The sequence below is a fragment of the Momordica charantia genome (assembly GCF_013281855.1).
Source record: "Momordica charantia cultivar OHB3-1 chromosome 2 unlocalized genomic scaffold, Mcharantia_2.0 BLBB01000002.1, whole genome shotgun sequence".
Classification (NCBI taxonomy): Eukaryota; Viridiplantae; Streptophyta; class Magnoliopsida; order Cucurbitales; family Cucurbitaceae; genus Momordica; species Momordica charantia.
Window position 1 is genome coordinate 1,703,731 of NW_028275160.1, and position 27,904 is coordinate 1,731,634.

General features: G+C 38.2%; 4 protein-coding genes and 1 pseudogene across 8 annotated transcripts; all 5 read left to right on the forward strand.

The window, feature by feature from the left end:
- NEK6 (serine/threonine-protein kinase NEK5) lies at positions 1-6,077 on the forward strand. Of its 2 annotated transcripts, none has more exons than XM_022297328.2 (14): positions 1-584; positions 666-732; positions 845-910; positions 997-1,043; positions 1,141-1,186; positions 1,322-1,402; positions 1,492-1,534; positions 1,640-1,689; positions 2,450-2,531; positions 2,606-2,655; positions 2,893-2,966; positions 3,483-3,534; positions 3,627-4,274; positions 4,353-6,077. In XM_022297328.2, exons 1-14 carry the CDS (start codon positions 487-489, stop codon positions 5,868-5,870), a joined length of 2,922 nt encoding a protein of 973 aa, XP_022153020.2. In that variant the 5' UTR covers positions 1-486; the 3' UTR covers positions 5,871-6,077. The 2 variants fall into 2 exon arrangements, with proteins under 2 accessions (XP_022153020.2, XP_087977032.1); XM_088120906.1 differs by having other exon boundaries at positions 2-584; positions 813-910.
- A 4,252-nt stretch (positions 6,078-10,329) lies between these two features.
- LOC111020639 (Late embryogenesis abundant (LEA) hydroxyproline-rich glycoprotein family) lies at positions 10,330-11,614 on the forward strand. Its single transcript, XM_022297350.2, has one exon. The coding sequence runs from the start codon at positions 10,525-10,527 to the stop codon at positions 11,269-11,271; it is 747 nt and encodes a 248-aa protein (XP_022153042.2). The 5' UTR covers positions 10,330-10,524; the 3' UTR covers positions 11,272-11,614.
- Positions 11,615-15,209: 3,595 nt separating this feature from the next.
- Positions 15,210-16,143, forward strand: LOC111020645 (NDR1/HIN1-like protein 1 pseudogene; annotated as a pseudogene).
- A 1,578-nt stretch (positions 16,144-17,721) lies between these two features.
- On the forward strand, positions 17,722-19,882 carry LOC111020571 (aspartyl/glutamyl-tRNA (Asn/Gln) amidotransferase subunit B). 3 transcript variants are annotated; one of them, XM_022297264.2, is made up of 3 exons: positions 17,771-17,881; positions 18,954-19,008; positions 19,455-19,882. In XM_022297264.2, the coding sequence occupies exon 3, from the start codon at positions 19,463-19,465 to the stop codon at positions 19,703-19,705; it is 243 nt and encodes an 80-aa protein (XP_022152956.1). In that variant the 5' UTR covers positions 17,771-17,881; positions 18,954-19,008; positions 19,455-19,462; the 3' UTR covers positions 19,706-19,882. The 3 variants fall into 3 exon arrangements, with proteins under 3 accessions (XP_022152955.1, XP_022152956.1, XP_087976493.1); XM_022297263.2 differs by lacking the exon at positions 18,954-19,008 and having other exon boundaries at positions 17,722-17,881; XM_088120367.1 differs by lacking the exon at positions 17,771-17,881 and having other exon boundaries at positions 17,893-19,008.
- A 767-nt stretch (positions 19,883-20,649) lies between these two features.
- On the forward strand, positions 20,650-27,711 carry E2F1 (E2F transcription factor 1). Of its 2 annotated transcripts, none has more exons than XM_022297258.2 (14): positions 20,650-21,170; positions 24,094-24,283; positions 24,512-24,577; positions 24,667-24,752; positions 24,834-24,922; positions 25,024-25,078; positions 25,454-25,506; positions 25,589-25,639; positions 25,732-25,780; positions 25,884-25,949; positions 26,031-26,107; positions 26,281-26,506; positions 27,099-27,165; positions 27,277-27,711. In XM_022297258.2, the coding sequence occupies exons 1-14, from the start codon at positions 20,985-20,987 to the stop codon at positions 27,405-27,407; spliced, it is 1,392 nt and encodes a 463-aa protein (XP_022152950.1). In that variant the 5' UTR covers positions 20,650-20,984; the 3' UTR covers positions 27,408-27,711. The 2 variants fall into 2 exon arrangements, with proteins under 2 accessions (XP_022152950.1, XP_022152951.1); XM_022297259.2 differs by having other exon boundaries at positions 20,651-21,170; positions 24,518-24,577.
- Positions 27,712-27,904: the final 193 nt, after the last annotated feature.

The following is a 27,904-nucleotide window of genomic DNA, read 5'->3' on the forward strand; positions in this document are numbered from 1 at the left end:
CGTGGCTCACTTGGACTAATAACTGGAAGAGAAAAGTACAAGAGCGGATTCTGTATTTTTCTTCAATTTTTCTTTTTCTTTTTTGGGTCTATGAAGAATTTACAACTTTTGGTGGCGATGCGATTGCGAGCTGGATCGGGTGTTTTCAACTGGGAAAAAGGGAGCTGTCATACAGAAATGGCATTTGGCGGGGAAAGCAAGATCCCAGAATGTTTAATCGCCGAATGATTTTTTCTCTTTTTTGGAGATTGCTCTTTGATTTGTGAAATCTCGGTATTGGACTGATTCACTTAATGGTTTAGGCTCCAGAGGAGGCATTGGAGATCTGAATACTGCAGTCTCCTCTTTCTGTTTCAGTCTTCGACAATGGAGTGGGAGTAGGGGAATGAACTTGTTCTATTCTAGTGACGGACTTGGTTTTCCATTGATTTCGGGTGGGATTTTAGTTGGAAGTTGTAATTAGCGGAATCGAGGAGATCGAAAGAGATGGAATCTCGTATGGATCAGTACGAGATCATGGAGCAGATCGGCCGCGGGGCTTTTGGAGCCGCCATTCTCGTCAATCACAAATCCGAGAAGAAAAAGTGCACCCCCCTTCTTCTTTACTTTTCATTCCATTGATGTTTGATTTTGCACCGACTGATTCATTCCTTTGGGATCTTCAGGTACGTATTGAAGAAGATCAGGCTCGCGCGGCAGACCGAGCGATGTCGGAGATCTGCTCATCAAGAGGTCTGATTACATTTCTTCTGCTTCTTATTGTACTTCATCTCATTGCGTTTTCCAGTTTGAATAACTAGTTAAGGAGTTAGTGTTCCTTTTCCCCATTCCCGGGATATGGCAGATGGCGCTGATAGCCCGAGTTCAACACCCTTACATAGTTGAGTTTAAAGAAGCTTGGGTTGAGAAGGTTATTATCCGTTTCTTCAATCTTCTTTACTCCACAGTGCTATGCTTTCTTGAAGCTCGTTGATAGTTTTTAATCTGTAAACGCAGGGCTGCTACGTTTGCATTGTTACCGGATACTGTGAAGGTGGAGATATGTGAGTCAATTTTTCTCTAGAGATTTGCATAATCAATCATTGTGAATTAGAAAATGAAGTTTGAATCATTTTATTGATCATTTATTCTATACAACAGGGCAGAGCTAATGAAAAAGTCAAATGGGATGCATTTTCCTGAAGAGGTATTTTTATCTTCCTCTGTTCTTATTCTCTCTTCCTTTTTCTTTTTTCTTTTTCCGTATTCGATTTCTTATACTAGATGCAAATATTAAAAGCCGGTAGCTGGGTGCTTGTGTTTTATTGATGATTGTGAACAGAAACTTTGCAAGTGGTTTACACAGCTCTTATTGGCGGTTGAGTACCTGCATTCAAATTTTGTCCTGCATCGCGACCTTAAAGTATGGGTGACTGTTCGGATAAGTCATAATAGTATATTTCTTGTATTAATTTTAGTTACTTTTAGACTCACGTTAACCTTTCTTGGCAGTGTTCCAACATCTTTCTCACTAAGGATCAGGATGTCCGTCTTGGTGGGTTTGTGTACAACTTTGTCAAGTGCTAATTACGGTGATATTTAGGATAAGCTTTTGAATTGTTGTGGTGACTTTGTTTGTTGTTGCATTTCTTCAATGTAGGAGATTTTGGACTTGCCAAGACATTAAAAGCGGATGACTTGGCTTCTTCGGTATGGCCCATATACTTGAATTGCTTTGTATTATGATTCATATTTTTGACATCGAAGGTTACACATAATATTCCCAATGAGAGTGTTTAATTTTCACAAAATTCTTTTATTTGGTGTTACTTTAGAGCAGCTAATAGTTTAGGGTAGTAACCATTACCATATATTGGCTATGGTGTATTTTTTCCTGCAAATTAATTTCGCTCATGATGCTTTCATCACTATCTCTTTTGGTTTCTTTTAAGTATCTAATGGTTGGCGAATACTAATAAGAGTAATACATTAGCTGATATTTTTTTTTTGTTTATAATTAATCCTTATTACTTGGAGATTATTTTCTAGTTGTAAGACTAGAAACTTTTTATTGATTACTCACTTCAAAGAAACTAATAGCTGGATGATAGAAGTTGGGAATACTATGTTTGCTGTTTCTTGTCATTACTCCTTTTCCAATTACTCGGTCAATACTACATATGACTCGTTGATTAAATCTTTATCCATCAGATTAGAGTGAAGGTTTGCCAAGTGGCTAGCCTCCATTTCTAGATACGAAGATATATAGGTCTTTATTCACTAAAATATATATTTTTTCCAATATTGAGGATGCAATATCTGTAATCTCTTTTATGCTAACAAATTTTATTACAGAGCATAGAGATTATAGGACTCTTTGTTTCTATTTATCAATCAAATTAAAGAGTGGTAAAGAGGTTCCTGTGTGGACTGTGAAGATAATGGTTGTGTTTTGTTCGCTCGTGCTTAGGTGGTTGGAACTCCCAATTATATGTGTCCTGAACTTCTAGCTGATATTCCTTATGGCTTCAAATCTGATATTTGGTCTCTTGGTATGCATTCTGCAATCACACTCCAATACTTATTGCTTCAATTTTCCATTACTAAGTTGTTCTTTCTTTACCAGGTTGTTGTATGTATGAGATGGCTGCTCATCGCCCGGCTTTTAAAGCTTTTGTAAGATTTAGTGCAGTTCTATTTATGCTAATATTGAAATTTTCGATTGTCTGGCTTTGAATTCTCTCGGGGATTTTTTCGCCCTTATTCATCATTCAAATGTTGTTTTCTTTCAATAATATCTAGACTTAATTTGCTGCATGCTATAAAATAGTTGTTTTTTCTGCATATGATGCTTAAACTACACTTGATTATCTTAATAAATGAATTAATTTGAGACTACATAACTGTTTTCAGGACATGGCAGGACTCATTAGCAAGATTAATCGTTCATCCATTGGTCCCTTGCCCTCCTGCTACTCACCATCCTTGTAAGTTGAAAACTACAGTTTCATAAAGTTTACTGCTTTCTGGGTTTGATCTTGTCCAAAATCATTGGAAGATTAAAGGAAACGTTTCTAGAGAATTTTGACCATTAAAGATTATTTTTGCTAAGTTCAGTTATTTAAGAGTTCACTGAGTTCTGATTCAGCGTTGAAATTGAAATTCTGATTTAAAAAAATAAATTAAAATATCTCATTGGTCTGAGGAAGTATGGATCGAGTACTTTTTACTCTCTTATCTTTTGTTTTCCTTTTTTAAGTATTTTAGGAACTTGTTCCGTTAATCATGTCCCCTTTTGGTTTCTTGTTGTCAGAATTGTGTACAAATTTTATTAACAAGTAGATATGGTTTGTTGTTTTAGGTAGTTAGCATACGTATTCTCGATTCACAAATTTACCATAAATATGTTTGGAAAGCTAACTAACTTTGTAAACTGAGACGACTTATTCTTGTATTATTGTACAAAGTTGAATACTGAAACTCTTATTCTCTTCTACATTCAGGAAAACACTTATTAAGGGCATGCTAAGAAAGAACCCGGAGCACAGACCAAATGTTAGCTTTTCCCCATATCAACTTTACCAACATTTAAGAGTTTTCTACCGGCAGGATTTGATGTCATTTATTTTTATTCCTCAATTGTGCAGGCTTCTGAGCTTTTGAAGCACCCGTATTTGCAACCTTTCATTGAACAATACCGGCCTTCCATTTCTCCTACCGTGGACTTCACACCAGAGAAGCCTAGATCTGCTCGGGATTCCCGGAGAAGTATGGCAGAGAGTCAAAACAGTAACAGTTCAAACAGTGACAAAGACAGTATGGTTTCGAGCGAGAAAAATACTCCTGCCACAGTGTCAAACTGTGATGATAAAGTCACTGAAAGTGATATGGCGTCTGTTGACGATCACGATGGATCGGAGCCGCTCCTTCCTTGTGAAGAACAAACTCATAACATATGCTCTCTCAAAGTGAATGATCCGATGCTTACCAAACCCTCTCAAGAAGACCATCAATCTAATACCGAATCAAGACGACCAAAGACCATTAGAAATATCATGATAGCTTTAAAAGAAGGAAAAGTCAGGGAAAACTATTCACCAATTCGAGGTAACCGTATAAAGTCTGGAGTAGCATCGAACCAAAAAGCACATGCTGAAGTGCCACCTAAAGTCATCAAACCTCCAGTGGCAGTGCCTGGTTCCAAGTCTAATGCAGATACGCCTATAACTGTGCCAGCAAAGGCAAATATTGAATCCTCAAGAAGAATCCAGGTTGTAGCTACTTCAAAGCATCAGGTATAATTAAGCTTCATTTGTCTCAGTTCATTATCTATAGTTTATCAATTATCAATATTTGTTGTTTTGTTCTCATAGCTACCTGTGGTTGATCCGACTCCGAAGACTAAACCGAGACATGATAGTTCTCCCCCTCTTTATCCTGTAAAACAAGTAGAAGATGGACTTTCTGCAAAGTCAAGGCAAAGAACCCCTCCTAATTTGCTTAGACGACCATCATTTCCAGCAAGGACGAGGCAAGTTGGGCTCGATGTTCCAGATGCAGTAAGTTCCATGGAAAATATCCGTCAGAAGGAGACATCTGAGGAAGGGAGGACTTCAAATCAAGTGCACAGTAGTCACGAAGATCATGTTGTGTCCATGGAGTTATCAAAAGAGACCCAACATAACACTTCAGAACATTGTTCTAAAGGAATGCAAACAGATAGTAGTAATTCTGTTTCATCTTCGGTGTCAATTCAAGGATTTGAAATTTGTGATGATGCAGCAACTCCATTTTCTGATATAACAGAGCCACTTTTTGATCATCAAATTGTTGAACATGATGAAATTGAAGAAACACATCCTCCCAGCTGCTCACCTTATTTGCAGTCCGAGATGTCTGAACATAAACTATTGAGGGACAAGGGAAACCATGGGGTTGATGCCAAACCAACAGAACGCTCCTTTGAAATCTCCAGTGATAATGTTAATCTTCATAATACTGAAGCTGGGGTGAAGAAAGAGAGTCCTAGTGCGGAACTCGATCTTCCTTTGGGATCTGAAGAAAGATTCATCTTTAAAGATGATATACCCATAAACATGCCAAGCAATAATAGGCCTAATATGGTAACAGAGACGAATATAACTTCTTCCTTCGGTGACGACAAATTTACCGTAAGGGAACTTCTATCATCAGTTGCAGAATCTACAGCTTTGGTAGCTTCTCCAAGTACATCAACCCACAAGTGCTTGCTGCCAGATAAAGTAACCACTTTGCACAATCCCTCGGCCGAAAAGCTGGCCAGTAGCCATCTTCCTGCAGCTTTTGACGACGTGATACATGTTATACGGCATAGTAGTTTCCGAGTTGGAAGTGAACAGCCAGTGACCGAGAACTTGGAGGTGGGGGTTCAGAATGTCGATGTGGGCAAGTTAGTTACCGTTGTAAAAGATGAACTGGAGTTGAAGAATGGAACCACCACCACACCTTTGACTCTCAAGTCCAGTGGTTACTCTGATGCCGTTTGTTTGAAGTCAAATACTTCTGATCACTCGAGCATCAAAGAAACCAGCATAGGAAACCCTCCTTCAGTCCCAAAAACAAACTCTGATTCTTCTGAGCATACTACAAAGCCCATCACTCCTGTGGTTGACGAGGAAGTGCCTGCAACTGCAAAAGAAACTTTGGATGTGAAATCTTTTAGGCAGAGGGCCGAGGCACTCGAAGGGCTACTAGAATTATCTGCAGAGTTGCTGCAACACAATAGATTGGAGGAACTAGCAGTTGTCCTGAAGCCTTTCGGGAAAGATAAAGTTTCTCCAAGAGAGACAGCGATCTGGCTAGCAAAGAGTCTGAAAGGAATGATGATCGAAGACAACTCCCGGAGTTCTTGAATCTGCAGTCAGGTTTTTCTGGTCTCAAGCCTAATTATTAATCTGGTTGTAATCTGCTTCTGCACATGAGGGACTGCTATTTGTACTGTAGACCACTGTCACTTTTTTTTTTTTTTTTGCCTGATTCAGTAGTTCCTTTAATGCATCTCATGTTGTACATAGTGACAGACAATACAGATCAATAAAAAAACTGAAATTCTTTTCAAATTAAGGGCTTGTCCCTCCCGTTTGGGAACGTTTTCTTTCCTCTGTTTTTTTATGTTTCTTCATATTCGTATGTACAGACCCAAATCAAAAATATTTATTTTTGAAGAATAACCATTTTGGTTCTTGACAGGTTGCATTTTCTCCATGCCTTCCCTCAAGGAAGATTGTCAAACAGAGGGTATTCAGTTGGCGTAAGATCCCAATTTTATTGGGGATTCAGTTTTCGACTTTCCCTCTTAAATCCCTGAACCAAATCCAGAGTTCTTCTCATCTTCTCTCTCTCTCCCATTCTTTATGCAATTTTCATCTTCTTGGTTTAGATGGACAAAAAGCCAAAAGAACCACAAGAACACGGCTGCCCTGCAGAGATAAAGTGTAGTATAACTGGTTTTGCGAAAAAACAAGGTGGCAGAGGAACAAATCATCCACTGTTACCGGCAGCAGCAGCGGCACCGCCGCCGCCCACGACAACGACCATCACCGCCGGTAACAAAAGTGGAAATTTGGCAAAGGTAGTGGTTGTTCATCTACTTATAATTGTAGCTATGGTAGTAGCCACGACTGCCCCCTTACTGGGGACCTCTCCCGAAATGTCCTCCAAACTGCACTCCTTCACGGTGTCTCCGGCGAACAAGTCGTCCACCACCGTATGTGACGCCGTTTTATCTGTAAAGAAGAACGAGGGGTCATACAAACACCTGTGGGTGGAGCTGGGCAGAGCTTCGGTGGTGTACAGAGAAGAACGGATCTGGGAAAAAGTGATGGAGCCGTTTCATTTGGAGGATGAGGAAGAGATAATGATCCGTGTAAATATGTCCGCCGGAGCGGCGTTGTGGCAGCGGGTCGCCGGCGATTTCGCGGCTGAGAAGAGCAGGAATGGGACGGTGGAGTTGGAATTTTCTGTGGATGCTATAGCAAACAACGTGGGAAATTGACTCGTGACTTGAAAAAGTTTCTATTTTGTTCAAATGATCTAAATTATAAAAATTGACTCAACTGACCCAATTTTAACTTTTCTGACATTTCAGAGAGTCTGTAATTACGAATATACCCCAAAATGAATTGAACTACAACAAATCTAGCATAGAATCACCTAGGTTGGTGTAATTAAAACCATGGGCGAGTTCCACTTGATTTATGGTCATGAATTTATTAAAGTACCACCAACTTAATAATTCCCCACCAAATTTTTGTACTATCATTTATTATATACCCACACATTCTCACCGAGTGTAGAGAATAAAAGTATGTTTCCGTCCGTATTGTCCAGAAGCACATCTTTCACGTGGTTTTGGAGAACTTCCATACCTTTTCCAACATTTTTCACAAGGAAGCCAATTTTTCATCTCTGACACCTTGAACGAGGTTAGTTTTTTATTGGTTCATAATATTGTTTTCGATTCGTCTAGAATATGATGTATTTAGTTGGAGTAAATGGAATTTCTGAATTTTTATCAGTATTTTTGTGGGTAAAAGAAGTTACGTAAGTCAATGATTCATGGCCGTGTTTATTCGTTTAATGGCCATGGTCAATGGTTTTATGATTAACGGTCGTGGTTTTAGGTCGATTGCATACAGATAACCTTGATCGCCTCACGACCATGGTCCATTTTGTCGATTCGTGACCGGGGTGTTTAGGACCACGGCCGTGGTTGTGTGATTAATGGCCGTGGTAACATGTTACCTCGGCCGTGGTTCTTAATTGTTTGATTCATGGTCGTGGTTGCAAATTCCCTCAGCCGTGGTTGTGTGATTAATGGTCGTGGTAGCATGTTCCTTTGTCGTGGTCCTTTATTGTTTGATTCATGGTCGTGGTTGCAAATTCCCTTGGCCGTGGTGCTTATCGTCTGTTTCATGGCCGTTGTGACATGTTCCCGGGGTCGTGGTCCTCTAATGTTAGATTAAGGGTCATGGTTGTATGTTCCCTCGGCTGTGGTCCTCTAATGTTCGATTATGTGCCCCCACTCGTGTTTGTGCTTTATATTATGGTCGTGTCTGAAACTAACACGGTCGTGGTGGCTTTGATTACCGCAAATACTAAATAAGCGGCCATTGAAGGAATGAAAGATGAAAAAAATCGCAAATATGAGTAAAAAAAAAACTCTTTTCTTGCCATAAACGGGACGCAAATACCAAAAAAAATGTGCTAACCTCGACGTTTCAGATATAGGAAGCGATTCGGAGCACGAAATTGCAAAAACCAGTATAGAGTGCAGCAGAGTAAACCGGATGGGCGAACACGAACACGAAAACAAAAACGGAAGAAAAGAAACGAAGATGAAATGAGAGGATACCAACGGTTACAATTTCAATTGAGGGGTATAATTGTCATTTAATTCACGGTCGTGGTCATACCTTTCAAGGCCATGGTAAAGCAACCAATTTAACCATGGTCAAACCGCGCCCATTGGTTGTCTTCATGAACACCACGGCCGTGGTTCTATTTTTCACGGCCATGGTCAGCTAACAAGAACTACGGTAAACCCCAGCTCATTGGTTGTATTCATGAACACCACGACCGTGGTTCTATTTTTCACGGCCAGGGTCAGCTAACAAGAACCACGGTCAACCCCACCTCATTGGTTGTCTTCATGAACACCACGGCCGTGGTTATACTTTTCACGGCCATGGTCAGCTAAACAAGAACCACGGTCAACCTAGCTCATTGCTTGTCTTCATGAACACCACGACCGTGGTTCTACTTTTCACGGCCATGGTCAGCTAACAAGAACCACGGTCAAACCCAGCTCATTGCTTGTCTCCATGAACACCACGGCCGTGGTCCTATTTTCCACGGCCATGGTCAACTAACAATCGTGGTTTATGGTTCACGACCATGGTCAGGCTAACAATCATCGAACAATCGTCGTGTTAATTCCATCATGAACGTTCAGATTGAGGTCGTGGTACTATAATTTAAAAAGTGGAAATGAATATATGATTCTTAGCCTCAACTAGACTAATATACGAATGAAAATATTAAAAAAGGTTTGCGTTTCAGATTGAGGCTAAAATAGTAATTTACCCCCTCAATATTATATTCCAGATAATAAATTGGGTCAGTTGAGTCAATTTTTGTAATTGAGGTTATTTGAGCAAACTATAAACTTGTTCAGGTTATCTATACAATTTTCCCAGAGAACGAGGGTCGGGGAGAAGAGTTAATTACCATCGAAATCTTGTGTAGGGATTTGAAAGTTGGGTTTCGTTCAAAATCTGAAGCAGGTCAATTGATAGATGGGTCTAAGAAATGCAAGACCAAATGGACCGATGATTGACGAAGAAATTTACCGGTTTGACTCTTTCTGAGTATTGCGTTGAATTTCCTTTCATTTTATTAGCGGATGCGGGATACTTGTTTCCTTGTCATCATTTTTCACTGTATTCGACTTCTTAAGCAAATTTTTTAATTTAGTTTTATCAAGATTTCTGGGCGGCTTCTCATATCGATAGGGCAGATTGATTCAAAGCGAAAAAAATCGGCGACTCAGTTAGCACCACATTACAATTATTTACATTAATCAGTATTCAATATTCTCAAAATCTGATTGGTTTCAGTTTGTTTTCTGGTTGTTAGATATGGCACTGCCCCATATAGATCAGGTGTAATTTGAAACTACTAAAATTATAATTTAATCTAAATTGTATAATTTAAAGTTTGCTCTAAAGAAATGATAGATAGATAAGAGTTGGGTCCTTAAAAGGCACAATTGGCTTTGCAAACCAGACACAATTTGGGTTAATTCTATTTGGAAACCCACAATTGGCTTTGCTTCCTTAAAAGGCTATATCAAAAAGACACCCTAAACTACGTCTTGAGGACTAGAGTTTATTTATTTTTTATGTTTTAGAGTGAAGACAAGAGTCTTTCTTTCTTTTTTTTTTTCTTTTTTTTTTTCATATTTAACCAAGACTCTTTCATAATTAAGAGGGAAATAATATTGCCTAAAAACAATTTACTTTTCTAAGAAAAATAATCCAAGTTACAACATTTGTCCTATAAATATCTCTATCAAAGGGGTGAAGACATGAATTTGTTAATTAAAAGTTATTTGATAGTAACATAATTGAGATAGAACAACAGCTGTATCGTCAAGAGCACCATTTTGTAGTAAGCTATGTTGACCTAAATCCTCACCATCCTAAGGAAAATGGGCAGCAATTACCTTATTACGTTGTCTCAGAGAAAGTCACAAATTTAGAATGCCTAAAAAGATCTAATTTTTATTTGTAGCTTAGTCTCAAATAAGCAGCAGCTTTTTCCTAGAAAATATATATACTCAGAAATTGTTGGCTTTATTGGCAAGATTTCCACGGCAAATTCCGGGAAACAGCCTTGGAACCCTATAAGCCCACTCTCCACTTCTATATTCACCTTCATCTTCTCCTTCCCATTCTCCAAGTTGAGATTCTGTATTCTGAACTCTGAATTCGATCGGATCCGGCCATGGCAGACCCCTCAAGACCCGTCACCGGCTACCCGGCTTACCCCAACGGCCGGCCGCCGCCCTCCAATTCTCAGCCCCACGGCCACGCCTATCCCTACGCCGCTCCTCCTTATACCTATCCCACCACCAACTACGCCGACCCCTATAACTCTCGCCAACAGAATGCGCGCCTCTCATTTCTTCGAGCTTTTATTGCCGGAATCATCGTTGTCTTCATCGTCACCGCCGTCATTCTATTCATCATCTGGCTCGTCCTCCGCCCCCAACTCCCTGACTTTCGTGTTGACTCCTTTCAGGTAACCAACTTTTCCACCGCCTCTCAGTCCCTCTCCGCCGCCTGGCTCGCCGGTTTTACCGTCTACAATCCCAACAAGAAGATGACCATCTCGTACGACGTCGTCGACTCCTCCGTTTACTACAAGAGCCAGCTCCTGTCCCAGGTCCGAATCGGTCCCTTCATTCAGGATAAGAGGACCCAGACGGCCGTTAATGCCTCTTTATCCTCCCTAAATTCCTACATCGAAGCGTCGTTCGTCAATGAAATTAACGACGACCGCCGGCGAGGGGCCGTCGATTTCAATTTCGTCATCTTGGCGCGGGTCGGGTTCCGAGCGGGTTGGTGGAGGACGAGGAGACGCTTGCTTAGGGTTCTGTGCGAGGAACTGTCGGTCGGGTTGCCGTCCTCGAATAGCAGCGTTTCCGGTAAGCTGATGGGTGGATCAAGGCCCTGCAAAGTCGGCATATGAGTAATTTCTGCTGCCATTCTCGGTACTTGCATTAATGCGACTTAACCCCATGTTTAAAAGGGATTTGGTTCTATAAAAAAGAGGAATTCATGTAGGCGTAAATGTACATGGATTTTTTAGGTTATAAATGAGTAGTTTTCTGTAAGTCGATTCGATGATGTATAGTCTATAATGCAATTTTTGCTATCCGATCATGATGTTGATTTCATATCTTCTCCTTTAGGGAATAGGGTAATTGACTTCTTCTCTCTTTTGTTTATCTTTTGTATTGAAATGGGATTGATATTGGATCCTTAGCTGAGGGAACTGTTGAGAAATGAAGAATTTCTATTGGTGTGTGGCAGCAGGGGATGAAGAACATTTGTAGTCTCTTCACTTGATGGTATTAGAATTAGCTTACTGCAATTCAGTTCATACTGTGGTTATTAATCTAGTAATATTTTTACTTTTAGTTCACAGCCAAATTTATTGTTTCTGAAGACATTGGATTGATAGTTATACACTTTTACCTGTTTTTCAGTGTTTACATAAAACTTAATTCTGTTGCTTCTTTTGGTGGGTTGAATCTTACAAGTGTAGAGAGATATCCGGAGCAATTCTCTGCCATTGCTTTTGTGCTCTGTTGACAGTTTCTGCTACAGAAATTGCCATCCTTGTTAGATTTTTAGAACGTATAGCTGGTCAGGATAGGCATGGATTGCTTTTTCCCCCACCTTATTTGAGTTACTAACCAGAAAATTTGGAGGAGTTTCAAATATTCAAAGGTTTATCTATTTGAACTAGTTCCATTCACTAGTAATAAACTTTACACAATGTTTTCCTTTGACCCGGTGAACCCCTTTTCTTTTTTTGTTTGCTTAAAACCAAAATTTTACCGATGAAGATATTTTCAGAGTAGCAGGACAGTATTTCCAACTGAAATCAAAATTCTCCCAGCTCATTCTTCTCTTGCATGAATAATATTCTCCAATGTAAGGCCTGAAGGTTGGTCATTACCAGCCTAAGAGCATAGATCTGAGGCTGAAATGAGCCTTTGGTTTGGATGAAAGTCAAAACCGACAGTTTCAGTCAGTGGGGGCAACCAATTGACTTAACCATTGTTTTCTGCTGGAGCAACAAAGTAACTGATTAGATGGAAGGGGAAGATGGGGGAGGGGGGAGGCTGGGGAATCTCCAAAAAGGAGGTAGATAAGGGAGGGTGGTTATTTTTGGTAAATAAAGTTGGTCGTTGGTTGGTCGGTTTATCAGGTATGGAGCATATATTTCTAAAAGCCAGCTCTCAAAGTTCATCAACTGAACTGTTTGGGGATGGTTTAGTCGGTTTTTCATAAATCTCATTTCCCCCCAATTTCTTGCCATCCACCTCATTTGGAATGTGTTGCCTTCTAATCAAGCAAGACATCTTTAGGGAACGGAAGGTGTATTGGGTGATGATTGAGATACACGTTTATTTCTCTTCTCAGTCTTCTCCTCTGCATCCTCTTGGCTCCTGACACCAACTGTTTCTATGCCACAAATGTAGGAGAGAACCCAGAGATATATGTTACGTCAGTCTTTGATTAGCTCTCTGAACAAATTTTCCTCTGGTGGAAAATTCTATGCAGAAATCTGACCTGATTTCTTTGAAGTGTGGTTTATCTGTGATATGTTGGTGATTTGGTGGTTGATATTGGTTTCATTAAGTTGCTAGCAACAAGAAACACACATATTGACTTTGCTTTCTTGACTGTAGAATTTCATACCAAGCTCTCCCCTTAAATCTTTATGCTTCCTGATAATCCATAGCAGAGACCAAATACCAGCATCTCCCAGAATTCCAATTCTTATGTCCAAACTTTTATTCCTTATAACTTTGTTGCATAGTACACACTTTTTTTGTTGTTGTTGGTTAAGGATGTGATAGATTGTTCCAACAACCCACGAGTTTGGGTTAGAATTTAGGGATGGTGGTGTTTGCCACTGGTGGCAAGCAATATAGTGACATGACTTGTATAGAATTAAATGATAATTCTAGTCCATCTAGAATCCATTACATTGCTGCCTAAGTTTTGGATCAGGTTTACAAATCATCATATCAGTGGTTTGTATAACCCCAATTGGAGGATTTAATGATGGTGATGTTTTGTTAATTCGAAATTGCTAAATAGGAAGCTATTTGTTTACTGGAACCATATGTACTGTCTGATTGGACACTTGGGTGGCCTTGGAATGAGTGCTATGCTATGGCAGGTTGCTTCTCGCCGCAGGAAATGGACAACTCTCTGTACTATACAAAGATTTATGCTTATATTTGTTTCACCATTTGAATCTTAGTGATTTGCTATTAAATTTACTTCTTTAGACGACAACCCATGTGAGAATTTGATGTCCTTGAAGCTTTAAAAAGGCCTGTGGTACGTCTTGAAGTGTATTTAGCTTTTTATGAGTTTTTGTGTTTTCAAAATCTCAAATATGTTCGATTATGAAATTAAAGAATGTTATGGTTTGAAAAGAGCAAAAAACTGTCTTTCTGTTTGTAAGTTGAAGAAGTGGGTAGTGTTTTAAAGTTTCTTTTCTCCAAATTTTCATGTAGACGTTTTTGAATTTTTAAATGGGAAATAAATGTATTTACCTAATAAGAAGTATTTTTCGAATTTGTTATGATGTTTGGTTATAGTAAAAACCAATTTTTAAAATTTTAAAACACTAAGCATTATAAAGTATAGAGCATTTAAGTAGTGATCATTTCAAAAAGTATTTACCAGAGTGTTTCACTTTTAAGTTCATAATCTTAGTAATTTTAAAAATTAAGTGAGGATCGAATTGTAACCATGGGGAGATACAAAAAAATATTAAGAGAGACATATAGACCAATCGATCGTATCGGTCGTATTCTTGAATTTGGAATTAAAAGAGGAGTAATAATTCCTAGCATGGGACACGGAATAAGACTAAAATCTTTAGTCGATGTATGTTCAAATTGACTTGAAGACTCGTGTATACATATATATATATATATTTTTTTTAAATACCATTTTAGTTTATGGAAGACCAAGGTCTTTTTTTTTTTTTTTCGTGGGAACCTAAGAAAATAATTAGATTCTTTTCTTGGCCTTTTTTTCCCCTTAATTAATATATACTGGGTGTCGTTTTTTGCTTTATTTTCAGTTGGGGAAATTCTAGCTTTGGAATCTGTTTGGCGGTGAAGAGTTCTCATTCTTTTGGTACACTTTATTCCACTTATTGTCTTGGTCTTCTCTTATTTATGATTCTCCAATCGTTAGTCTCCCCACTAAAGAGAAACTCCACAAAAATGGAAAAATAAAAAAAGTATTCCATTTTCACCTCCAAACAAACAAGGCGCAACTGCCAACCATGTTCCTCTTCACTTTAATGCTACAATCCAATCCAAATCACTGTCTTTTTTTTTTCAACTAATACTTCTTTTTACATTAGAAACCATCGTTTTCTTTTTCTTATATTAAATTTTGAAAAGTAAGAAGGGGAAGAGTGCACTGGCAGGAGAAAAAAAAGCTCAATGGACCAATGTCGGTCCAAATCGTTCTTGACATATAAATATCACATCGTCTTTCTGTCATCACATTTGTCGTTATCAGCAAATTGAGAGAGGTTAGATTGAGCCATTCCGAATATCATATTATGTTATTAAAAGTATGTTTGAATTCCTTTCCCACCCAACATGGTTGATAACTTTCTAATTTACCACTAAAAAACATGCTTCCATATGGAAAAATCCTTGATTGTCATAACCACAAGACACAAAACACAGTAACATTATTATTTATATATATTATGGTTGTGGATATCCTTATATATATATTGAATTAGGTGGGACCCTTTGGCATCTTCCCTCCCAACTCCAAGATAAAGTTTCGCATTTTGCACCCATCAACACGCATATACTCACACATCCACCCCCCACAGAATACTGAATATACCATTTTATTTCCTTTTATTATTCCAAATTCCCCCAAGAAAAAATGAAAACTCCCACATATTGTTATAAATAACTCCGTTTTGAGTTTTGAGTTTTTGCATTCTACACTGTTATTTCTTAACATAACGTGACTCGATATCCAAATCCCAACAAAATGAGCGCCAAGGACAAGGACTGCGGCCACCACGACGACGACGACTACAGCCAATTCCTCCGGCGGCTGGCCATCTTGGTCCTGGGCCTGATCGTGATCGTGGGCCTGGTGGTGCTGATCGTATGGGCCGTGCTTCACCCCTCGAAGCCCAACTTCATGCTCCAAGACGTCACCGTTTTCGGGCTGAACGCCACGTCCTCTCCGGCCAACCTGCTGTCCCTGAGCATGCAAGTCACCATCTCGTCGCGCAATCCCAACGACCGCATTGGCGTGTACTACACGAGCATGGACGTGTACGGCGCGTACAGGGGCCAGCAGGTCACGCTCCCCACGCTCCTCCCCTCCACCTACCAGGGCCACAGGGACGTCGTCGTTTGGTCCCCCTTTCTGAGTGGCGACGCCGTCCCCGTCGCCCCCGACGTCGCTCTCTCCCTGCAGCAGGACCGCAACGTCGGGGCCCTGCTCTTCAACGTCAAGATCGACGGCCGGGTCAAGTGGAAGGTCGGCTCCTGGATTTCGGGCAGGTACCATTTGATCGTTAACTGCCCGGCGTTAATAAGGTACGGGAAGCCCGGTAACGCCGTCGCCGTTGGTACGGCCACGAAGTTCCAGATTGTGCAGACCTGCAATGTCGAAGTCTAACGTTTTATTACCGGTACTTTTATTTTACCTACTATATTATAATTTTAATGTCTTTTCTCAGAGTTTCGGAGAGAGGAATTAGCTCTCCACCTCCAACTCCAATTACTATATTAATTGATCAAAATCACCCAATTTCTTATTTTGTGTGATCGAATCTCGAATTCTTCAGCTCGTGCGTATTTAATAAGTGAAAATGGAAATCTTGGAGAGTTGGTACATCGATTTAATACGACAAAACAAAGTTTCAACACCACAACCTTAAAAAGTTTCCGAAGTAATTTATTATTTAATTCTCTAATATATCGATAATATTGTCTTCTCCACCGTTAGATTGTTTAACAACTTTGAAAGATAAATACAAAATATAGATATTTTCTTTAAATAATGAGCATAATTATAAGTAAATCTTGGACTATATGTCAGAAATTTCCCTCAAAGGGACTAGACGTTTTGTTAAATACATTGTAAATTGTTTGTTTGTTTTTTCTTTCATTTCACGTGTTTTTCATGTTAAACAAGAAAAAGCGAAAGGAATAATTAAAGAAATACACATTGACATGGGAATAAAGAGTGGTTTTGTTTATTAATTTAATTATGTGAGCAGCAGATATTTTGGTTCATGTCCTGTGCAAAACCATGGCATGACATTTCATTTCATGGGGTTAGGTTTTAATAGTGAACTCCAGCACTAAACCTGAGCTAATCATTTTATAATTTTGACTAGCTATTAAAGAATTAATTGATTTACGATATATATATGATCGATGGTGTGGGTTAAACACACATTTCAAAGCATTATTATATTTCTAATGACATGAAACTAAGAAACATATTATTAATAAATTAGTTCAAACTTAGAATATAAACTCTAACAAAACAATAATCAAACAGGGTTTAAAGTTATTCAAATAACAAAATTTCAGAAGTGGTTGATTGCAAACGCAAGCTTCTCGTCCCACCAAAAGAGAGATAGCTAGGGTAGATGAACTAACTGAATTTACCATTTCCAGGGTGGGAAAGTTTCTTTTTTTATTTATTATATTTTTTTTAGACAAAGGTGGGAAAGAATTTAGCCAAATCATAAGAGTAAATAATTAGTAAGGAGAGAAATATACTTAAATATATCCCAAATTTACAAAATACTTTTTAATTAAATACGTCAAGATAAATGTCTAACTTATTGAGTTATACTATGACGGAAACATATCCTATTACTTTAACTTTCACTATTTATAATAAATCAACATAAAGAAAATATTAGAGAAACACGTTGATTTTACGATATATCTTCATCCTTTTAAACATGAGTATGATTCTTAACGTTCACGGCGGTAAAAAAGAATATTGTTTTTTTGGACTTTAGATGGGCTTAACTTTGATGATTGAATGTTGATCCTTTTAAATATACAAGAATTAACAAATTCTGTTGTATTTTTTCATTCTTTAGAATTTGAAGACTTCTGCTTTTTAAAGGATCTTCGTAAGACTTCTTTTCAAGATCTTGTCAGATAATTTATTACATTGAACTAAAATACTATTTCATCAAAAGACAAAAAATTATTTTTAAAGACAACATAAATTTCTTCTTCTATGCAGGTGCTTATCAATAAGTAGGCCACTATTAAAACACTTATAAATATTATTTAATTTTTCTCTCTTTTTAATGTATTTTATTTTCTTAATTGTCAAACGAAAAAAATAGCATTGTGATGTTTTTAAGAAGGGAATAAAATGACATAAGGAAGAAGGACGGAGTAGTCTTTTCACTCTTTCCGTTTGTCTTTTAATTTGAACGGAGAAAAAAGTAGAGTGAAAATTGCGACCGTGCAACGTCCGTTCACGTCACTGTTTCTACCGCCTATCGGGGTGCGGCTAAGGTGAGTCGTCGTCCTCCCTCCGGCTCCGGCCTCCTCTCCTCCGCCTGGTCTTTGGTTTTTGGGTGTGCTCCAGCACTCAGATTCTTTTCTCTCTTTTCTTGTTGCCCAACAAGAAAAGAATCTATCCCTATGGCTATTTGCGAGTAACTGAATATTCAATTTTTTAGTAGCATTTTCTTTGTGGGTTCTGTTTCCTTTCTCTTTTCAGACAGAATCTAGCTCTCAAACACAACTTTACTCTCATGCTTCGTTTCTTCTATTCCGGAAATCGAGTTGTGAATCCAATTGATTGGCTTTGAGGGGAATTTGACATTCTTAGATTCAGAATATTGTGCCAATTATGGTTTGTAGTTGTTGCGATTCAGAATCGGGTTAGGGTTTTTGGAAGTTCGGTTGGTTGCAACACTGGGAAATCCCATTGTTGTTGGTTGGATTTGAGATAAATTGTCATTTCTTTCATTTTGCTTTGAATTGAGGTGTTGTGCTGTGGATATTGCGTCTATGGTTTATGCCTGTATGAATTCAAGTTAATTGCCGATTTGAAATTAGGGTTAGCAAGAGGCTATTTGGTTTCTCCCTTGCCCAATCACTCACACCCAACTTACACTTTTCTGTAGATTAATTTATATTCTGACTCTGCCTTGAATGTGGTTAATATACATGGGGAGTTAAGCACTGGAAGGCAAGCTAGACCAAAGACCTCCTTTTTTGATTATTGACATGCTTGTTTGACGATTGTTGAAATATAATGCAGACATTGTCTTTTTCTTGATAATTGGCTGTTATCCATCTGACCATCTCGTACTTGTCTCTGCACTAATTCGTTCAAGAGTTTGTTTCCTTTCTTTACCCTGATGTTTATGGTTGTCTTTGCTTTTCATGTTACCTGATAGGCAAAGACTTTATTTGAACTTTTAGTACAGTTTTTGTGTACATTTGATATCTTGCACATGCATTGGTTTTGCTACCAAAAGCATGAACCTCTGCAGTCGGGACGTTTAATAACGATCACACTGTCAAGTGTTATGCATATCTAAGCTGCTGTGGATTTCCTATTTACACACACTTGCAGGCCTTCCATGTTATTTTGTCTTTGTCGCACGGTTGCTTATCATCATGACTGACAAGTGAGTTTCAACTGTCTTGTTTTAAATGTTTCTCTGTGCCAACATATTGAAACCGATATGTATCTGGAACTTTGAATTTTTATGCTTGGTCAGATCCTTACAGTCATTCTTTCTTAGTTATTTTAATATAAGCATTATTAGTTTGTGGGTGTGGGTTTAGCATAGTGGGTCAATGAAAAAAGTAGAGGGGTTAGAAGAAATGGGCTCAAACAGTGACCTTCCATCCTGGATTTAACATCCTATTAGTATCTTTGGCAACTAAATATAGTAGGGTCAAGTTCATTATTGTGCGTACCTGGTTGAAATATTGAGTATTGTTATCATACGAACATGTTAAAAACTGTTGTCTAGAATTTAATCTCTTTATTATAGGCTGATGTTTTTGCTTCTCTATTACTTCCTTAAAGTTAACGTGATTTGCCTTCAAATGGTTCTTCTGTTTCCAGCTTCTCACATGGGAAACAAACCGGTGAAGCAACAAGAAGTACAAAGGGAAGAAATCTTCTTGAAGATAGTGCCTCCTTTGGACCAAGCCTATGTTAGGTGGCTTGCTCGGGATCTCGAGAGGATTCATGGCTTCACTCCAAGAAATCCCCGCGCCGTGAAGCCTCCAGATCACTATATAGAGTTCATGCGCTTGAATGGATGGTTGGATGTGAGTTTAGATGACCCAGATCTCGCACATTTATTCAAATAGTGATTGATCTGACGCTAATTGAAAGTGTAGGAGAATGAAGTATATCCTCTATCGTCTGGTAGTGGTTGTTAAAAGACTCTTCTGTACTTTGAAGGTAATTCTGTCCATTTGAAACTACTGATAAAGTGGATTTATGGAATAAAATTGTGTAGTACATAAAATGTCATTGTCACGTCACTCTGGTATCGTATGCATATTTACCAAGTATAATAATTTCTAAGCAACTATCAAAACTCTGTTTTTGAAATTTGATTGAGATCTTAAAATTATTTTTTCCCTCTGCTACTGTTACTGCTACATGGACTCGATAATGGGTCAGTTAGTAGAGCGGAAAGCCCATCTGAAATTTGGGCTTGGGAATGGACTGTCCAACAAGATGTTAAAGGCCCGTCATCCAAAGCAACGAGTTTATTGGGTGATGGGGACGTGTTAGGCGCCAAATAATCGCCACTCAATTTGGCCAACAAAAGGCGCGCATCGCCGATTCGAACGTTTCTCTTTTTACTTGAAGTTTGACGTGGACATGGAAAGCCGCTGCCGCTCTTTATATCTCTCCCCTTTATTCCATCGGCCATATGCCGTAAATGCTAATGCCCCCTCTGTTTAGCTTAATTAATCCCCTTTTTAATTCTAATTTCTTTTTACTCCACTACATTTATCTGTAATTAGTCAACCAAATATCATAGTTTAGTTTTCATGGAAAGCACTCCTACTCCTCATTAATTGAAATTAGAGATTAAAATTTTAAAATAAACGCGATAAATATCACTAAACTTGGGTAAATTACCCTTTTGGTCTTAGTTATGTTTGCATTTATCAAATGCTTACGGATATCTTAAAGAAGGGCGGCGTATTTTTTTCCTGTTATTTTTCTTGTTGGGTTGCGTATTTTTATTCTTTTAACTAATTTTTATTATTTATTTATTTTTCTAATAAGCGCTTCCCTCCACATCTATATCCGAACCAAGTTCCCTCCTTCGTTTCAACCTTCCCTCGTTTTCTGCTCTTCTCTCTCTCTCTCTCTCTTGATTCTCTCTCTGGGTTTTCTCCAGTTTCTGAACATCCGAATACCCAGATCTCCTCCATCTCCTTCTTCTTCTTCTTCTTCTTCTCCGAATTCGGGTTCTGTTGAATTTCTACCAATTTTCCCCAATTGCACCTAAAAGTAAAACCCCAAACTCCCTCCATTTTCCCTCTCTTTCTCTGACCTTCAAACCCAAATCCTCAACAACAGCGAGGTCACTCGATCTTTGCTCACCCTCTCCTCCAACGCTGCTCCATGTCGGGTTCTCGAGCTCCCAACTCCTCTGGACTCCCCTCTGACCAGATCATGCACTCTCTCAAGCGCCACCTCCCCTTCTCTTCTATGAAACCACCATTTGCATCTCCTGGGGACTATCACCGCTTCGCCTCCGAGCCTCGACTCTCCGATCACGAACCGGACGCCATCGTAGTCAAATCTCCGGTCAGTTTATTTTCCTCTTCTTTTACATTCATATTTACGTAAATTACTTCTGTATCACTCTCCTGTTTTAGTGAGCTTTATGTTTGTGGTTTTAGTCTATAATCGAACTCTGCGTGGTTAGTAGGTTTTTACCAGATCTCTATAATCGAAGTAGCTGAGACTGAGATTAGTGAGAGTAATTAGTTTCGGTGATTTGGTTATGATGAGATTGAGACTGTGCCTTTTGAATACTGCACTGAGAAGACCTTGAATTTCAGCTCAATTTCGGTTGCTTTCTTTTTCTAGGGTATTTTGCGTGACTGGATTAGGTGAATTAGGCGGTTATCACCTTCAATTCGTGTCTTTCTTCTGTACCTAGAAAAGTGTATTGAGTATCTCGGTCTCCTTGCATTCTCAACCCGAGTATTCGTGGATCACTATACTTGTTCTCTCTCAGAGCTTCTTAATTCTCACCGAGCAAGCCTATTTTCACTGCATTGCACCTGGTTCTTTTGGTAATTGGTACGTTGCACAGGTGCAATGCAACAGTAATAGATTGTTTACATCCTCAATCTAGAATAGTAGATGATGTACTGTTTTTCAGTTCAGTCTTTATGCGCTTGAAAGATTATTGTTGTCAACAAAATCTAATGGCCGCCAAGCTGGTCGACACCGTGCCAGCAATGAGTTGATAGTCACAAACTTAGAATATTGATCCTGGTAGATGATACATGTGAAATTAGTTTCTCATTACTTTGCTCGAGAAAATATGCTAAATTCTTGGCATTGGCAAAGGATGTGTTTGTTCAATAGTAAGTTCTCAATTATAATTATAGTACATTGCCCGTGCCTGATAGAAACAATTGATACCGGAAGGAAACTACCTTGAGGGATAACAATTTTAGCTGACTTGATCTAATTGAGTTGTGTTATTGTGTGATGATCTATTCAGTCTTAGGACATCACCAAAATAGTTGTTGTCAAGTGGTCAAATAGGTCAGTAAGAAAGTTTCGCCTGGTGGTCAACATTCCGTTCCTCTTGGTTGTAGGTGCTCGTTCAATTCTCTAATGAGCTGCATCTCTAATAGGCTACTTTCATCAAGCGAAGGTTTCTGTCATTGTGATGTATGATTATTCTGAGAAGTTAGTTAAGTTTAGTACTTATGCTGTTATGCATGGTTTGAACAACTCAGATTCTTGACGTTAGGTCATTGCCTTGTGGTCAACATTCCATATTCTTTGGACAAAGTTTTCCATGCATGTTATCTTGATTTCAATATCAAAGGATGTGTATCGTTTGGATAGCTGGATATCTCAAACTAGTACCCTCCAATAAAGAAAGGAAGAATGGTAGTTTATTTATTTGAGTTTTTTCTCACTAAACTAGGGCTTTTCATTTGAGGTTCTTTGTCTTTTTTCGAACGATCTCATCTTGAGGTCCATGAATTTCTGTACCCTGTAAACAATTTGTTTCTGCAACCTTTACTTCACATTCATCATATTTCTAAAATCTCTGAAGTGTAACTTATGCTGATATATGAACAAAAAGGAACCACCCTCCATGTCCAGTTACAATTTTCTTTTCAGATAACTAAACCTTTTTGTCTTTGGCACATCCTCCCACATACGACATGTTAGCAAATGAAAAGTGAAAACTTGAGGGATTTCTGCCAAGACATAGACATCCATAAAGAAAAGAAATCAGGGCAAATCTTAGAGGTTATGGCTCATGACTATACTAAAAGAGTTTGCCAGGAAATGAATGAACATTTTCAGCATAAATTGCTCAGTAGCTTTTAAACATGTGATAGAGATTATACTGTTGCACATGAATGTGTGCGCATGTATATATTTTTCCTATTTCCTTAAAACTTTAAATACTGATGACGTTACTCACGTCCTTCATTGAAATGATATGCTTTTAAGAATCATAAGCGAACAAGGAGGCAACTGTGATATGGATGAGAGAATGTGTGGACTGTGACCTCTAGTGCTTGAGCAGGTCTTGGACTTGGCTAGGTGGTTTCAGAGTTTTTATCCCTATTAGCTACCTATTTGGGTTTTTTATTATTAATTCAAGTTTTACTAGAAAATTTTGAGTTTCCATACCTGGGGAACACATGAAAATGGAGATTTTCAAGATTTCAAGAAAACTCTGCCATAATTCTAGATGAAAAGATGATCCTTTTTTTCTTAAAAAAAAAAAAAACTATCAAAATCAAAGAAAAGTTGAGCTAATGAGAACATAGCGGTTAACGGGTCTGGGAGAACAAAACAGTAAAACTAAAACGCTTCCTACTAATTTCTGAAAAATCTTCATGACATTTTTGTTTCATCTTTTATCCTCTATTTATTATTCTCATGTTTTTTCCTCATCTCCCCCTTCATCTTGTATCCTCTATTTGATATAGATAAGATAGATAAAGATTAAAATTTTGATAGAATCCGAACACCAACAATGTATTGAAATATAAAAGATAGAATAACTACAATATTACCCAAGTAATTCGAGGTACTTGGACTCTCCCCTCTCTTGAGTATTCCTACTCAAGCCTAAATCATACTACCAATTGCCTACCTCCATTCTTACACCTTCCCTGTATTTATAACAACTTTACCTAACAAATTCCCTAATTACTAGGGTACCCTCAGTACTCTAATAATATCCCTAATCTATCCTAATAGCAATCCTATCAAATTTTCTAGACCTATAGTCTTTGTGGTAGGTGCTGTATTTTTGTATTTTTGTCTTTTTGGTTTGTAAAGTAATTAACCAAATAATTTTCTTTCCCCCTGTATAAAAGGCACTATATTTCCTCCATTATTACACCTCTTGGAGAGTAATCATTTTCTTGTTTGAAATGAGTCACCTTAATTTATGTATCAATGCAATTACTTAGTTGCATATGTTGCTATGTTTGAAATCTTGGATCCTGTCTGTCAGCAATTAAAGCGGAAGAGTGAGGTAGCAGATTATGAAGCCGAGTCCACTGATAGAGCAGCCGGTCCTAGATTTACTGAGGTAGTTAGTAGTCCCCATCAAACACCTGTATCTGTGAAAGGTGGAAAGGGGAACAAATCAAGGCTAACCAAATGCAGTAGATCAGGGCCACAGACTCCGATGTCAAATGTTGGTAAGTAGTATATCATAGATGTTTTTTTTTGTCTCTGGAGCCTGTACCGTCCGTTTTAAGTTAAAATTGCAATGTATACATGTGCCCTCCTCCCATTCTCATTTTCCGAGTGAGGAAAATGAACCTCTTTTGCATAGAGAGATTGTATTATTAGTTTGTTAGAAGATCTTTCAACTTCTTTCTTTCTTTCATTCACAAGGATAATAGATTAATGAGCAAATGTTTAAGTTTCAGGTTCACCTTCTGCAAACAATCTTACACCAGCTGGCCCATGCCGTTATGATAGTTCTCTTGGTAACTTATTGTTACTCCTGGTGACTTTGTTGTAACTGTCTTATATTTTCTATTAGCATATGTTCATAATTTTATTCATTTTCATTTAGGTCTCTTAACAAAAAAGTTTATTAATCTGATCAAACAAGCAGAAGATGGTATTCTTGATCTAAATAAAGCAGCCGACACATTGGAGGTTACTTTGCTTCTAGACCATTATAGGCTTCTATTATGAAGCTCAATTAGTTGACACTTTTGTGTGCTCTAATACTAATAGGTACAAAAAAGACGAATATATGATATAACAAATGTCCTCGAAGGAATTGGTCTCATAGAAAAGAAGCTTAAGAACAGAATTCAGTGGAAGTATGTATTATCTCATACATTCTTTTGAGTTTCTCAGCTTATTATTAAATAGAACTATATTTCCTGTGAATCTACTTATTCTGGAATAATTGATTGATTAGGGGGCTTGATGTCTCAAGGCCAGGGGACGTTGATGACAATTATGCTGGTCTACAGGTATTCAAAAACAGGAAATTTTGACTGTCTTTCTCAGTTTACTTTGGAGGTGTTGGTGACTAAGTCTACTGCTGCTATTTGATCTTAATGTGAAATAAGATTTTATTTTATCAAAAAGAACAAAATTGTGGTTGTTGGATGGAATGCTAGCATGAAATTTGCTAGAAAGCAAGTAACTTTACTTCATCTACATGCTAATGTCATTGGTTGTCCACTCATTAATCTTTCAGCTTCAAGTGGGGCTGTGCTTATTTATCAGCTATATCACTTTTCATTAACATGATGACCACATTCTATCTCAATCTCATTCTTCACGTTGGGAAGTTTCTCTTGGTGAAAATATTTGTTTCCCAGCTGATACTTGCACATATGCAGGCAGAAGTAGAGAACCTTTCCATGGAGGAGCGTGGATTAGATGAACAAATAAGGTTGTTAAACGAGTCCTTAATTCAGTCATTGAATGGAAAATTTGTGCCCCTGTTATCATTCCAAGACTTCTTATAATTGCAGAGAGATGCAGGAAAGATTAAGGGACCTCAGTGAAGATGATAACAACCAAAGGCAATATTATTATATTCACCAAGATTCACCTTCTTAATGTTTTTCATTTTTTCTTGAAAATTTTAAAGTTGTATTCCTTATTTAATTGTTAGGTGGCTTTTTGTAACCGAGGAAGACATCAAGGGTTTGCCTTGTTTCCAGGTTAGTTTATCACACAAGGAAATGATTGGCAATTAATTTGGATTTATGAATATAGAATGCTGCTCCGTTTCTAATTGTTCCGTCTATATTTTGCATCTACCAGAATGAAACTCTCATAGCTATTAAAGCTCCCCATGGAACCACTTTAGAAGTCCCAGATCCCGATGAGGTAATTAATCGTAGAAGCTTGATGAGAAAAGTACACATTCTTGTATTTTATCTTCCAATCACATTTCCTATCATCTACCAGGCCGTTGACTACCCCCAAAGGAGGTACAGGATAGTCCTCAGAAGCACCATGGGCCCCATTGATGTTTACCTTGTCAGGTAACATTTCTTCCTGTTGTTGAGGAATGTTGGATTGTGTACAGAACCATATACCACTATCTATGGGCATAATGATGAAAACAGTACTAGGAATTGGAACGGCCCAGTATCAAGTATGTATTCACATATCCTCCTTTTCATGCTATACCTAAAATTATGATTCCATTTTGCAGTCAGTTTGAAGAGAAGTTTGAGGAGATAAATGGCGTTGAAGTGCCCCCAAGCTTGCCGTCAAGTTCAGGGTTTAATGAAACACCCGCAACAACGATGATAACAGATGATAGCAGGGGGAAGGAAATTGAAACGCGAGAGCAAGATGTACACAGAATGTGCTGCGATCTAAATGCTTCCCAGGACTTCGTGGGTGGAATTATGAAAATTGTTCCCTCGGTTGTAGATGTAAGTCTAATTTTTCAAAATAAACTTTGGGGGGGAGGGAGGGGAGGCGGGCTAATACAAGAAAGATGCTATACCTATAAACAACCATCGGTTGACTGGGATAGGGAGAAAATAAAAGCACAAGCAACAAGTTAGTTTCTTTCAAGAATCGGCTGGTTCCATCTGGGGACCTCGTGCATGGCAGCATGAAAATTGTTCCCCCTGTGAAGTGAGTCTAATTTATAGAATTATTTTGGAAGCTGTTAGAAAATGCAATCTCTATGGAAAAAAAAAAAAAAGAGAAGGAATTAATTGATCGAAATAGAAATTAACAGCACTAGCAACAAGTTAGTTTTTCCGTAATATTGTCCGAGGATGAAATTATGAAATGAAGCATTTCAAATGGGGAAAGGATAGTTTAGTTATGAAACCCGTAACTACTTGAATTGAATAGTTAGAGAGTTTTTGTTGTCAATTATCACCTATTATTCTTCGGAGAGGTAGAATGTTTCGAGTTCATCGTATGGTTTATTTAAATTTAAGATGTAATATATTTTATTAAGAACAGAGTAATAATGTCTTCAAGCATCTAATATCTTCGTTTCTTATTCAGAGTGATGCTGATTACTGGCTCTTGTCTGATGCTGATGTTAGTATCACAGACATTTGGAGATCTGAACGTATCCTCTCGATATAAATCTATCCGCCTTCTTAATTGTTTAAACTTTTTACCTTATCATTGTATAAAGTGATCCTGCATTGCCTACCTTGTCCTTGACCCATCTATGTAGCTGGCGTTGAGTGGAATGAACTGGGTACATTTCATGAAGATTACAGCATTGCCAATGTCAGCACACCCCAAACCCAGAATCCCCCGAATAACACAACTGATATGCCTTCTATTAATCCTACTAGTAGCTGAAACTGAAAAGGAATCTGTTCTGATAAATCTGATGATCGATGCTACAATTGTGCAAGAATGTGTATGATGTATGATCCTGGTGATCCGTAATTAGCCCCAAGGACTGGAACCGATGATCTCAGGTCGAGACTGTCCTCCATGAAAGTTCATAGAGAAGCGCCTCTACCCAAAAGGATAGAGAGGAAACTGGTGGGAAGGGCGCCCGTGTACAGTTGTAGTACAAAAATGTGTAGTAAATAAGATAGTCATTTCTGCATTGTACAATTCTTTGTTTCATAAAATGAATAGCAGGACATTCATTTGAGCCTGAGTTTAAGCTGGACCCCCTCCTTTTTGTGGTGATTTTTTGGTTTCTAAGATTTAGGTAGACTGATCATTTCATTTCCGAAGTTTGCAAAATGGTTCAATTTAATGGTTGAAAACAATATATATTCAGAGTGACAGGCGGAATGAGAAGTTGATTAGACACGTCAAGTGCTCCATTTATAAACCTATTA

Coding starts and splice junctions, on each gene's coding strand:
- LOC111020639 (XM_022297350.2), top strand. CDS start 10,525: ATGGCAGACCCCTCAAGACCCGTCACCGGCTACCCGGCTTACCCCAAC.
- LOC111020571 (XM_022297263.2), top strand. CDS start 19,463: ATGGGAAACAAACCGGTGAAGCAACAAGAAGTACAAAGGGAAGAAATC.
- E2F1 (XM_022297258.2), top strand. CDS start 20,985: ATGTCGGGTTCTCGAGCTCCCAACTCCTCTGGACTCCCCTCTGACCAG. Junction 25,507..25,588: donor GGATTAGATGAACAAATAAG/GTTGTTAAACGA, acceptor TTATAATTGCAG/AGAGATGCAGGAAAGATTAA. Junction 25,640..25,731: donor GAAGATGATAACAACCAAAG/GCAATATTATTA, acceptor TTTAATTGTTAG/GTGGCTTTTTGTAACCGAGG.
- NEK6 (XM_022297328.2), top strand. CDS start 487: ATGGAATCTCGTATGGATCAGTACGAGATCATGGAGCAGATCGGCCGC. Junction 1,044..1,140: donor TACTGTGAAGGTGGAGATAT/GTGAGTCAATTT, acceptor TCTATACAACAG/GGCAGAGCTAATGAAAAAGT. Junction 2,532..2,605: donor ATCTGATATTTGGTCTCTTG/GTATGCATTCTG, acceptor TTTCTTTACCAG/GTTGTTGTATGTATGAGATG.